General features: G+C 41.6%; 1 protein-coding gene across 7 annotated transcripts in view; it reads left to right on the top strand.

Moving 5' to 3' along the window:
- The first annotated feature begins 1,617 nt into the window (after positions 1–1,617).
- Positions 1,618–13,596, top strand: part of ZFP62 (ZFP62 zinc finger protein) — a 52,376-nt gene continuing 40,397 nt past the window's right edge. For 3 of the 7 annotated variants that reach the window (XM_065918341.1, XM_065918340.1, XM_065918339.1), the window contains exon 1: positions 1,618–1,721. In XM_065918341.1, coding sequence (XP_065774413.1) covers position 1,721 — 1 coding nt within the window. In that variant the 5' untranslated portion in view covers positions 1,618–1,720. The other 4 variants (XM_065918343.1, XM_065918344.1, XM_065918345.1 and 1 more) reach the window with 4 other exon arrangements.

Raw genomic sequence — 13,596 nt, 5'->3', positions numbered from 1 at the left:
GTTTGATCCTGGGTTGGGAAGATCCCCTGGATGAAGGGAATGGCTACCCATTCTCCAGTATTCTTGCCTGGAGAATTTCGTGGACAGAGGAACCTGGTGGACTACAGTCCATGTGGTTGCAGGAGCCTGGCACTCTATGGCTTAAATCCCTGCTTTGCTTTCTTGACCTCCTTATCTCATCTCTGAACATTTTCTTCCAAAGGCAAGAAACTACTCTCCCATAACAACTCTAGATAAGTAAAATCCATCCAATTAATTTTCATATATCATTGAATTGTTTAAAAATCCACCTTAGGGTTTCCCTGGTGGCTCGTGGTAAAGAATTTGCCTGCCAACATAGGAGATATGGGTCAATCCCAGGTCTGAGAAGATCCCACATGCCAGGGAGCAACTAAGTCCTTGTGCCACAACTATTGAGCCTGTGCTCTTGAGCCTGGACCCACGCACCGCCAGCTACCAAGGCCCGCTCGCCTTAGAGCCCATTGTCCACAAGAGAAGACACCGAAATGAGAAAACCCGGGACTGCGACTAGAGAGTAGCCCTGGCTCCCTGCAACTAAAGAAAAGCCCAGGCAGAAAAGAAGAGGGAGCACAGACAAAAAAAGCATTTCACTTGTCTAAGAATTGATAGTAATGTTTTGCAATATGCATACTTTTATTAATAATCCAGAAAATATTTAGCACGAGAAAAAATTGTAAATTTCTAATTTTGTTATGGAAATGCACAATAGGGTGAACAATAAAACTTGCATAAAACTTTTTACAATAGGATCGAATTCAATGATGTACATAGAATGAAAGTATTTTAGATTAGGATAAAAACTCTGAAGGACACAAAAATACAAGTTCGAGGAGAAAAACCAAAAACCTGTAAAATTTCTGATCGTTTAAAGTGGATGATAGTATCAAGTCGTCATGTGTTTGGAGACCCACGGATGCCTCTTAAAGAACAGAAAGCAGTTTTGTGTGTCAGTATTCACAATGTGGCCTCAAAAATGCCTTCTGTAATTACTAAACTCAAGATAAAAGGTATTTAGATGTTACTGCAAAAAGAAAGCATCGCTTTTCAGTCATCTCAAGCTGGGGTTTCAGGAGCCGACATCAGGGGTCACTGCCCGGCTTGAGCCACTGAAGGGCTGGGATCAGGTTTGATTCAGGGCTGCCCAGCGGGTAGCGCTTCCCTGCGGGTCTCTGTGGGGAGAACTCCGGCCACCGCGCCAGGCCCTCGAACATAGCCGGGCTCCCAAAATCCCTTGTGCTCCTCCCCCCTCCCTCCCCGCGGTGTTAAGTACCCGCTGGTACTTGAACCGACTTAGCTTCAAGTACATAGGTTCTTGAGGTGGTTTTTCTACCGAGTCACACGTTTGCTTTATTGTCCGCCCTACGCCGCAAGTTGAAGTTCGAGAAAACTGTAATCTTCGTGGGTTCGTCCCCAACGCGCGCCACGATGAGCGCTTCACATTAATTTATAAATCAAATATATATGTTATATATATGTAACTATAACGGAACAGTCCTCTCTAGCCGCGGACGCCTTCGCAGAGTGCCACTGGTCACGTGCCCGGAAAAGGAGCTATCATCGAGTCAGTCCTCCAGCCTTGTAGAGAGGACTCGGAAGTGCCCCAGAGCGGGCCTGGGTTTTTTCCGGCCGGGCCGTCCGCGCTTTTGTCCCGCCGGCGGCCGGGCTCCGGCGGCCGGGCTCCCGCGGCGCCGCCACAGCCAGTACGTGAGTCCGCGGCCGCCCACGCTCCCGCCCTCGGCCCTAGCCTGCCACGCCCTTCCCTTCTTGGCCGGGTCTCGGCTCTTCCTCGGGTCTTGGGCGGGATCGGGGAGGAAGCGCGCCCCCTCCCTACACACACCTTAGGAAGCGCACCGGGGAAGTAGAGGGGAGGGAAGACCTCGGGTCGGCCGAGAGGTGTCGGGCCCACCCCTGGAACATATCGGGTTCCTTGTAGGCCCCAACTTCGGCTGTCCGAGCGGGCCAGGGCTGGGGTGGGGCTGCCAGGTGTGTGGAGAAGGACTGGGGCCCCCATACCCGTGTTTCTCAGCTCTTTGCTGCTGTCTCGGGCGAAAAGGGAACCCAGAAAATCAGTGCTTTAAAGAAAGCCCCCAGTTCTGCGCCCGTGGCAGTGAAGTTTGTCCCTGGGATTTGAGAGTGAATACGAGCTTTGGAAAGATCCCGAGGGGTAATGTTATTTGACCTCCCCGCCCCACACCTTTTTTGTTTTGTTTGATGGAGCCGTGATGTTGAGAGACTCCTGCCGCAGGTGTTGATCGAACCGCTGGGAGGCGCTGCCCGGCCTGCGCCCTAGGAGAGCTCACCTTCTGTACAGACAAGGGATCTGGGAAGAGGCTGTCTGTTGCTGCCTCTCACAATGAGAAGGAATTGACTAGGTAGGGAGAAATAGGTCGAGGAGGCTCCTAGGGAATCCAGGCGTGGGGATGTGAAAGAGGAATGGAAGGCCGGGGCTGGGTGTGCTGCTCTAAGACGTTTGGACTAGGAGGCCACCAGGAGTGTTTCCTTTTTGAAAGCAGGAGGATTTTTCCTTAAATAAATTTTTGACTATGTAATGTATTCATATGGTTCAGATATTAAAAATGTGAAAAGATATCAATGAAAAGATCTCCCTCTGTTCAGCTATCTTTCTAGGCCCAATCCCTTTAGAAAACCAACCACATTTGATAGATAATTTGAGTGTATCCAGTTTCTTTATGCAAACATATTGGCAAATTTGAATGTACTTAGTCCCTCCTTTTTTTCACACAGGTGATAAGGTACTGTTCAGAATTCTGCACCTTGCTTCTTTTGTTTAATCTGTGTTAGAGGTCATCAGAACACAAAGCTTTTTTTTTTTTCTTTCTTTCTTTTTTTAAATACAGCGCTGCAATATTGAAGTGTCATGGCCGTTGTTTGGATGTTTTTGTTGTTGTTCAGTCACTCATTCTTGTCTGACTCTTTGTGACCCCATGGACTGCAGCATGCCAGGCTTCCCTGTCCTTCACCATCTCTGGAGCATGCTCAAACATATGTCCATTGAGTCAGTGATGCCATCCAACCATCTCATCCTCCGTCGTCCTCTTCTCATCCTCCGTCGTCCTCTTCTCATCCTCCGTCGTCCTCTTCTCCTCCTGCCTTCAATCTTCCCCAGCATCAGGGTCTTTTTTAATGAGTTGGCTCTTTCCATCAGATGGCCAAAGTATTGGAGCTTCAACATCAGTCCTTCCAATGAATATTTAGGGCTGATTTCCTTTAGGATTGACTGGTTTGATCTCCTTGCAGTCCGAGGGATTCTCAAGAGTCTTCTTCAACACCACAGTTCAAAAGTAGCAGTTCTTCTGCATTCAGCCTTCATGATCCACCTCTCACATCCATACATGACTACTGGAAAAACCATAGCTTTGACTAGACGGACCTTTGTCGTCAAAGTAATGTCTCTGCTTTTTAATATGCTGTCTAGGTTTCTCATAGTTTTTCTTCCAAGGAGCAATCATCTTTTAATTTCATGGCTTGCAGTCACCCATCTGCAGTGATTTTGGAGCCCAAGAAAATAAAGTCTGTCACTGTTTCCATTGTTTCTCCATCTTTTTGCCATGAAGTGATGGGACTGGATGCCATAATCTTTGTTTTTTGAAAGTTGAGCTTTAAGCCAGCTTTTTCAAACTCTCCTCTTTCACTTTCATCAAGAGACTCTTTAGTTCCTCTTCATTTTGTGCCATAAGGGTGGTGTCATCTGCATATCTGAGATTATTGGTATGTCTCCCGACAATCTTGATTCCAGCTTCTGGTTTATCCAGCCCAGTATTTCACATGATGTACTTTGCATATAAGTTAAATAAGCAGGGTGACAATATACAGCCTTGATATACTCCTTTCCCATTTTTGAACCAGTTCCTTGTTCCACGTCTGGTTCTAACTTGCTTCTTGACCTGCAGATTTCTCAGGAGGCAGGTCAGGTGGTCTGCTTTTCCCATCTCTTGAAGAATTTTCCAGTTTGTTGTGATCCACAGTCAAAGGCTTTAGCATAGTCAAAGGTACATAGCATAGTGAAGCAGAAGTAGATGTTTTTCTGGAATTTCCTTTTTCTATGATCTAACAGATGTTGGCAATTTGATCTCTGGTTCCTCTGCCTTTTCTAAATCAAGCTTGAACATCTGGAAGTTCTCAGTTCACACACTGTTGAAGTCTAACTTGGAGAATTTTGAGCATTACTTTGCTAGCATGTGAAATGAGTGCAGTTGTGTGGTAGTGTGAACATTCTTTGTCATTGCCTTTCTTTGGGATTGGAATGAAAACTGACCTTTTCCAGTCCTGTGGCCTTGGATGTTTTGGATGTACCACCATTTTTTAAGATCTAGTAAGGCCATTCGGGTTGTTTCTAGTTTCTTTGTTACTTCAAACTACAGCACACCCAGTGACTTTGTCCCAGGGCATATCTGAGCAAGAATTTTTAAAGAAGGGATTGACAATTCATACAGTGTTTGAAGAACAAATTAAACCAACTAGTTTTTCCTCTCCTGATACTTGTGTTTATGATACTTCGCCTTACAGTAGCCCAAACAACTGTCTGTTAATGACACTCTTCAAGCCAGTCTTGCCCCTTTAGCTTCAGAAAATCTCTCAGTCCCCCTTTCAAAATCTCCTTTGCTTACCTTATTCCTTAGGATGACTAGGGTTCTCTTCTCCACTACTAGGTATGAGAACGTTCTATTTCATTTTTTACTTTAAGGAAAAAATCACCCTTAATCATAAGGATTAAGCAGTAGAACCAACTTATGTTAACCATTTACAATTCTAATACTTATAAACTAAATGCAATAACTAAAGCAGAAACCATACTTTCTTCCCATCTGCATAACACTTTTCTCACACACTCCTTAGTCTCATCTTTGATTTGTCCTATCCTTTCACTTCTTCTGAGTCTGTAAGCGTTTTGTCCTCATATTCGCTCTGATTTTCTCTTTTTCTTTCTCTTGTTGGTCACTTCCAAGTCCAGTATAATATCCAACAACTTAAGACACAGAATCCAGATGGTAGATTGATTTGTGGAATATGGTTGGTACTCTGAAAATCCTCAGTAGCCGCAGATGTGTTGTACCTGTTGCTTGTTGAAGTCTGTTGTTAAGGTAGGAATTTTCAGCCATAGTAAGCCACAGTTCCTCTCTTCTGAGTTGTCTAGTCTCTTGAGAAGTGACTCCTGACTTTCCTGGGCAGGGATAGCAAAAATTAAGGACAGATTCTTACTCTCTTCATGAGCTTTTCCAGGCATTGGTGGTAGAACATGAATAATGTGAAGCACAGAAGTACCCAGATGATGTGGTTCCTATGTAATTTAGAAGGAGTGGATGGCTTACTATTGCTGAAACTTAACTGATATAACTAGGCTATATGGATATAACCAGTTTTCACTCTGTTGAGAACTCATTAGAGAGGAGTTCCCCTTTAGCCTTGAGAACTTTTAAGAAATTAAACCCATCTGGCCCTCTTTCTGTGTAGGAATTGTGCTTTTGAAGTGATTCCTTTCTTGTGTCATAGAGGACACATGAGCTAGCCACCACATCAGTATTGATTGGATTATAATAATCTTCCAGACTCTAGTGCTCAGTTCTCTCTCCTCCTCAATCCATTCTCCCATTGCAGCTAGAATGAGTAATCTTTCTTTTAATTTTATATTATGAAAAAAATTTAAACATAATAGGAAAGTAGAATAGTATAATGAACTTGGTACATCCATCATTCAGATTCAACAATTATTAGGATTCTGCTATATTTGTTTCCTTTTTCCCATTTTATTTTTCTTTGTTGAAGTATTTTAAAGGAAATTCCAGACATGCCATTTCACCTAGCATAGTCTTAAAAAAAAAAAAAAGGCACTTCAAATGTAGCCTAAATGCCATTATCTCGCACCATCCTAAATTAATTCTGATTCCTTGATTTTATCTAGCAGAATTGGCAGACTTCTGGATCTCTGATCTATTTTTATATGGCCTGCAAGCAGAGAATGGTTTTTACATTTTAAAAGAAATGCTAAAAAGTAAGCCAAAAAGAAATACAAGTAATAGAATTGTATGTGCCCCACAAAGCCTAAAATGTTTCCTGTCTAGCCACTTTAACCTCCTGATTTGATAGAATAAGTGATCTTCCAAAATGCATATCTGAGTTTTCCACTCTGCCTAAAACTCTGAATCAATCCTGGACTCCTTAGTATGATGGGCAGACCTTGCTGCAGCCCTTATTTTTGCCCACCTATCCAGTTGTGCCTGCCACCATCTGTTCCATATGTCCAGAGCATGGTGAACACCAACCCTTTACACCTGCTCTTCTGTCTGCTGGAACTAGCCCTTTCTTCCTGAAGCTTTTCTTAGTTCTTTGAAGCAGAGTATGTCCCTTCCCCTTCTTCCCTCATCCATGCTTTATGTCTGCCATTATTATCATATGTTGGTTATATTCCTGCCAGACTCTACTACTAGTTTGCAAGTCTCCTAGTACTATCATCATGTTTTTGAGCTTTTCTGCTTGTGTTTCTGACTGACCTTTTCTTAGTCATCAATTTTCTTTAGTCAATTCATAATATTAATCCCATTGCCGACCATCTGCTTTCAGTGAAGATGCACATGTATATTGCCCTGTTTTGATTTCAGTCATTAAGAGGATTGGGTGGACTACATCAGATGATAGGAAAATCTGCTTCTCCCCAAACAGAGGAGGTTAAGCAGGGCTAGAACAGGGAGACTCCTGGAGTCTGCCTAGGCCAGAGGTGTAAACAGTGAAGTACTTACAGTTTCATGCAGACCAGGCCAGGCCACAGCCAATCAAACAAGGAATCCCAGAGGACATGAAGGGACTTGAGAATTAGCCTGTCAGAGGGGAAAGGGTCCACCCATCTGGGCCAAGGACTGTAAGTGTGGTGTCAGCAAGGGGTGAATTAGCATGGCCTCTTTGGTGTCCAGCAAGTTGCTCCAGCTGGTGAGATGCAGAAAGCTTCAAGCACCACACTAGGTAGCCTTTAAACACTTATTGGGGAGGGCTCACATATGCATTTTACAAGATTCTGGATAGTGTTGGAAGAAAAATTGCACAGGGTTAAGAATGTAGGTAGGGAGACTATGGCAGAAGTTCGGAAGGGAATTTAGGAGGGCTTAAACTAAATTCTTAGTAGTGGGAATGGAGTTGGGGATGAGGACTTGAGAACTGTATGCTGCTGCTGCTAAGTCACTTCAGTAGTGTCCGAATTTGTGCAACACCATCGGCGGCAGCCCACCAGACTCCACCCTCCCTGGGATTCTCCAGGCAAGAACACTGGAGTGGGTTGCCATTTCCTTCTCCAATGCATGAAAGTGAAAAGTGAAAGTGAAGTCTCTCAGTTGTGTCCAACTCACCGACTCCATAGACTGCAGCCTACCAGGCTTCTCCGTCCATGGGATTTTCCAGGCAAGAGTACTGGAGTGGGGTGCCATTGTCTTCTCCGTGAGAACTGTATAGGTGGTCTTAAATGGTCTTCTGGATATGGAGTGGTGAGGGAAAAGGGAGAGCCCACTTCTGATTTATTCAGAAGAAAAGATGGGTGGATATGAGACTCGGTAATTGAAGAGGGGGTCTGGGCCAGAGATGAGGCTCTGCAAGACAGCTTATAGGAGCCACACATATAGATGGGACTTCCCAGGAGGATTATGTAGAGTCAGAAGAGGAGAGGTTTCAGATGTAACAGGGGGCCGGAACATCCAAGGGTCAGCAAACTCAGGAGTCAGCACCTGGCCCTGAAGAAGCTAATGCAGCATGGTCTGAGTGGAATAAATCAGATTGAACAGATGCATCATGTGGGGAGATGGGACATGAAGACCACTTTTTCAAATATGCAACTGTGGACAGGAGGCAGGATGGCAAAAGCAGTATCTGAAGGGGAAGGAATAGTTGAGACAATTTTAAATTTACACTTTAACATTTTTTTCATTGGGAAGATCCCCTGGAGAAGGAAATGGCAACCCAATCCAGTATTCTTGCCTGGAAAAATTCCATAGACAGAGGAGCCTGGCAGGCTATTGTCCATGGAATCACAGAGAGTCGGACATGAGTGAGCACACACACATACAAACTTTTTATTGGGAATAATTTCCAATATACAGAAAATTTTCAATAATAATAATAATGCAGCAGAAACAACATTTTAAATCAGTTGTACTCCAATAAAAACTTTTTAAAGATAAAGAATAAAAAATAAATCCTAATAATCATCACATTATTTTTAATATAAATAAATTTAAAACATTAAAAAAATAGTGAAAAAAATACCCTTTATTCATTCACCTGTGGTTAACTTTTAACTTCATTTTATCTTCTTTCTCTTGGTATTTCATGCATATCTATCTATTTTTCTAAACCATTTGAGGGTAACATACATATCATGGCCCTTTATCTCTAACACTTCAGTGTGTATTTATAGGGATATTCTCTTGCATAACTACAGTGCCATTGTCAGCTTCAGTAAACTTAAAGTTGTTAATGACTTTTGCCTGACTTACCATACATATTCCAGTTACATCTGTTGACACAGTTATTTTTAATAACAGCCTTTACCTCCAGTACAGATCCAGTTGATATCAGGTATTGAATTTAGTGGTCAAATCTCTTCAGCCTCCTTTAATATGAAGCATTTCTGTAGCTTTTGTATTTTATGACAATGATACTTTTAAAGAATATAAATACCTTTTAGTAGAATGTTCTTTTTTTGAATTTATCTGATCTACCTATATTTATTTTTCAGTTCAGGTAATGCATTCTGTAAGTGATGTGTCCTTCTCAGGGTGTCACTTCTAGAATCACATGATGTTTATCTGCCCCCATTGGTGATACTAATTTAAGATAACCGGCCAAGCCATGGTTTAATCTCTTCACTATGTGATTACTGTTTTTTCCCTTGCAGTCTGTGAAGGAGTATTTTAAGACCTTGCATATATACTGCTCCTCGTGAGAATGCCCCCCAAACTTAGAATCCTTTGATAATTCTCCCCTGATCCAAGTTTTTACTCTGATAGTTGCAGAATGCTGATTTTTTTTTCTTCCAACTCTATTCCCTCCACATTTACCAACCAGCCCTGGCATTCTCCTGTAAACAGGAGGCCTCCCTTTCTCCTGTTTGTACCTGTATGAACTCATGTAATCCTCTTTTCAATGGTTTATAATTCTTGACATAATTGCCGTGGAGCATAAATTCAGTGTTGAAGCTGGCTCTTGTGGTCTTGTCATATGTCCACATCATCTTTTTGTCATTGTTAAGCATTTCCATATTTGCTGTCATAACGATGTCTCAGTTCATCTTATACCTATCCTGGCCCCAGCCTGGAATCCTGCAGGTTCATTTTGGTAGATAATGATAGTAGAGTCCAAGAACAAGGTACTGGATTGTGCTCATTAACTCAGATATTTTTAATTCTTAGCTTTTCAGCAGACAAGGCTAGCGAATATATATACATTTACACACATATACATACAAATATTGGAGAAAGAAATGGCAACCCACTCCAGTATTCTTGCCTGGAAAATCCCATGGGCAGAAGAACCTGGTGGACTACAGTCCATGGGGTCTCAAGAGTCAGACACGACTTATTGACTACACCACCACCACCACATACATACATACAGGTGAATGTACATTTATATAATGTGCACATTTGTATATAATTTAGAAATCATAAGTTCACAGTAATACCTCTGATTTCTCCCCACAGGGTCTTTCTTGTCTTACCCTATTCCATATTATTATGTTCCTTCTTCCTCTATAAGAGCTCTGGCTCCCAACTAAATCAACACATTTACTCAGTCTAGTAATAGATCTAAAATTGTTTCTGAATTGCTTTGCCCATAACACTACAGGAAACAAACCTTCCCAAACTAGTTTGCAGCTCTTCCCCACTGCTCACTCCAGCCTTCCCAAAACTGAGAGTATGTATTACAAAGTTACATATTATGTACCCAAGTGACATGGATTAATTCTTCCTTTTTTTTGTTTCGGTCTTACATTTACCATATTCATGTAAAACACAAATGAATTCATTGGTTTCCATTCACTTTATAGTTTAGTGGCTTTCCCCCTTTCCCAGTCTTATTGATTTAATTTTATTTTTTGAATCTGCAAAACATTATCATGCTTCCATGAGTAAAAGCTATACAGAAAGCTGTAATCAGTGTCTCTGTCCCCTCTTCTGTTCTATTCCCCCACTCTATACCTTATAGGAAACAGTCTTCACTGTTTTGTGGATTTTCTCATTACTAAAAAGATAAACAGTTATATGCTTGTTATTTTTTATTTTCCTTCTTACATAAGATGTAGCATATATGCTGTCTTTTGCTTTACAACATATCCTGGAAATTGCTCCCTAACAATTTATAGAAATGTTCCTCTTCTTTTTAGTACTCCATTGTGTATGTGTGCCATATACACCAGTCTTCTATGCTTAGACATGTAGATGATTTTCTAGATTTTGTAATTAAAAATAATGCTACGATGAATAACTTTGTGCACATATGCTTTTGTATTGTTGGAAGTGTATCTTCAGTGTAAATTCCTGGGTGGAATTTCTGGATTGGAGTATAATGCATACATAGTTGTGTAGATATTGGCAGATTTCCTTCAACAGAGGTTATGCCAATTTGCATTCTCAGTAATGTGTGAGACTGTCTCCACAGCCTCACCCAAAGAGTATATTTTTAAGGTTTTGAATATTTGCCAATCTAACGTGAGAAGGGATCTTAGTATAGTTCTCATTTGCATTTCCTTATTATGAGTGAAATTGAAAACATGTTTAAGGATCATTTATGTATTTCTTTATATGAATTGTCTGTTCATGTTCTTTACCCACTTTCTGTAGGATTTTTAGTCTCTTTAACTTTAAAACATTGTATATTTATTAGCCTTTATATATAATATATGTTGCAGATAATTTCTTCCACTTTGTCATTTATTTTTTTGGTTTTGCTAATGGTATTTTTTGCCATGCAAGTTTACTTTTATTTCCATGTAATCAGCTTTGTTACTCTTTTATTGCATCTGGGTCATAAAAAGCTTCTTCTGTACTCAGGTTGTAGAGGCATTCACCCATGTTTTCTTCTGGTGCCAGTTTTTAATATTTAGACTTCTGCTACATTTGGAGAGGGTTTCCCTGATAGCTCAGTTGGTGAAGAATCTGCCTGCAGTGCTGGAGACCCCAGTTTGATTTCTGGGTCAGGAAAGTCGTCTGGAGAAGGGATCAGCTACCCAGTTCAGTATTCTTGGGCTTCCCTTGTGGCTTAGCTGGTAAAGAATCCATGTGCAATGCAGGAGACCTGGGTTTGTCCCTGGGTTGGGAAGATACCCTGGAGAAGGGATAGGCTACCCACTCCAGTTTTCTGGCCTGGAGAATTCCATGGACTGTTTGGTCCATGGGGTCGCAAAGAGTTGGACACGATTGAACAACTTTCACTTCACTTCACTTACATTTGGAGTTTATTCCTGTGAATGATGTAAAGAATGGATCTACTTCCAACACTATTAAAGAGACTATTTTTGCTTCATTGATTTGAAATACCACCTTTATCATATACTTGATTCTGTGTGTAATTGGGACTATTCTGGATTTTTTCCTATTCTGTTTTTTTTATATACCAGTACCACACTGTTTGGGCTTCTCTGTTTGGCTGTTTGGTTCAGACAGTAGAGAATCCACCTGCAATGCAGCAGACCCAGGTTTGATCCCTTGGTCAGGAAGATTCCCCTGGAGAAGGGAATGGCTACCCACTCCACTATTCTTGCCTAGAGAATTCTGTGGACAGAAGAGCTTGGTGGGCTACAGTCCATGGGCTTGCAAAGAGTTGGACACAACTGAGCAACTAACACTTTCACTTTTCACCACCCTATTTTAGTTATAATAGCCTTTGGAATATCTAAATAGTATGAGTAGTTCTCCTCCCTTACAGTTTTTCTTTTTCTCTTTTTCCACCCTGACAAATTTTGTGTTTCCCTGGCAATTTCAGGGGATTTGATTTTGTGTTGTAGAAACTTGACATCTTTCTCTTCTCAGAGCTGAGGGTGATAGAGGTGAAGGGGCCCAGATCAAAGGGAATGGGTAGAGCAGGGTCCCCCATGTGATGGGAACAGGATTCAGAGCACAGACAAAAGATGTGTTGCTACTAATGGTCTGGATTTCCAGTGACCACTCACATTTTAAATGGCATGACTGCTCTGCCCAAGGCTGTAAAGAAAGGGAGCATGGAGCTAGGGTTGTGCCACCACTATTCAGTGACTTCTAATGATCTCTTACCTAATATTAATAGTCATTTTGTGAAGCCTTCATTTTTTAAAATGTATACCGAGTGATTCTTTATTTTAGCTTCCTGGTGATATTGAGTTCCTAGCTCCTCCTGTTCTGTAAATGTTAATTCAGAGTCCATTATTCACTTCTGTAAGCATAAATTGGGTCATGAGTGCAGGTGTTTATATGTGTCCACTCCCGAGTATATATCTTACTTTTCTTTTATTGCCTCTGCTTTCTTATCACATGTTCACACATAGAGTTTCTAAGTAGAATTACAGAGTACTGACCAAGGGGGGTCTGATACCCAGGTAAAAGAGAGGTCTGAATGTTAACTAAGTCTAATTACAAATGTCTAATTGTCTAAGGCTGGGAGACAACTAAGTTAGTGTTGCTTCTGTTCTCAAGAGTCGGTCTTTTAGCAGGTGCATGCTGACAGAGTGCCAGCTGTGTGTAGAGTGCCTTCAACGGAATAAGGAGTCACTGTCTTAAAATCTGCTTTGAGAAGGAGTTTGCCTTTTCTGAGTCCTGTGGTTTATCCCCAGGTTCCAACCCTGATCCAATAACCTGATCTTGATTAAATAATGAATTAGGTGCTATAGCATATAGAATTAACCAAGTGACTGGCAGTGTTCTCCATACCTTATATATGTTTTTTAATACATCAGTTCTATTGCCCTCATTTTACAGATGAGGAAACTGGCATAAAGAGCTTAAGTAACTTTTTGGGGGCTCATACAGCTAGGTATTTATGCCTAGGCAGTATCATTTGCTTTGCTTGACAGTTTGTATTTTAGCTTCTGATCTTTGATATGCTCTGACTGCCGTTAGCCTGTTCATAAAGTGGGAATGAATGGCTCTGCCTGGCAAGCCAGAGTGTGTTCTTCCATGTAGAGTTCTTCCCTGACTAAACCACTCTCCAGGGTCAGTGTTTTCCTTGGAGAGGAAATCCGGGAGGCTATACCAACAACAGGCATCTGCAGCTTGTTTTCTTTCTCATCTCTGACATGACTGTCCTCATGATTTCATAACCAACTCCCCATTACTTCCACTCATGTACTGATTTCTCCTTTAGTTTTGACAACCCTCTGCTGATTATGACTTCTTAGCTTTTGTCTTATTAATCTTTCTGTCTCCTATTCTTCAGAGACTCTTTGGACCCTCTGTTTGGTTTTCAGAGACTAGGTGGCATTTTTCAACAACTGGTCAATGTTGCCCTTGATTCTGTGCATCATTCCAGTTCATTTCAACTTGTCATCATGCTAAGTTGTTATGCAGGAATAGAAAACGTCTCTGTTCCATTGGCAACCCAGGG

This window comes from Muntiacus reevesi, chromosome 1 (assembly GCF_963930625.1).
Source record: "Muntiacus reevesi chromosome 1, mMunRee1.1, whole genome shotgun sequence".
NCBI classification, from domain to species: domain Eukaryota; kingdom Metazoa; phylum Chordata; class Mammalia; order Artiodactyla; family Cervidae; genus Muntiacus; species Muntiacus reevesi.
The sequence above is the reverse complement of the archived record's forward strand: the minus strand, read 5'-3'. Positions and strand labels throughout refer to the sequence as shown.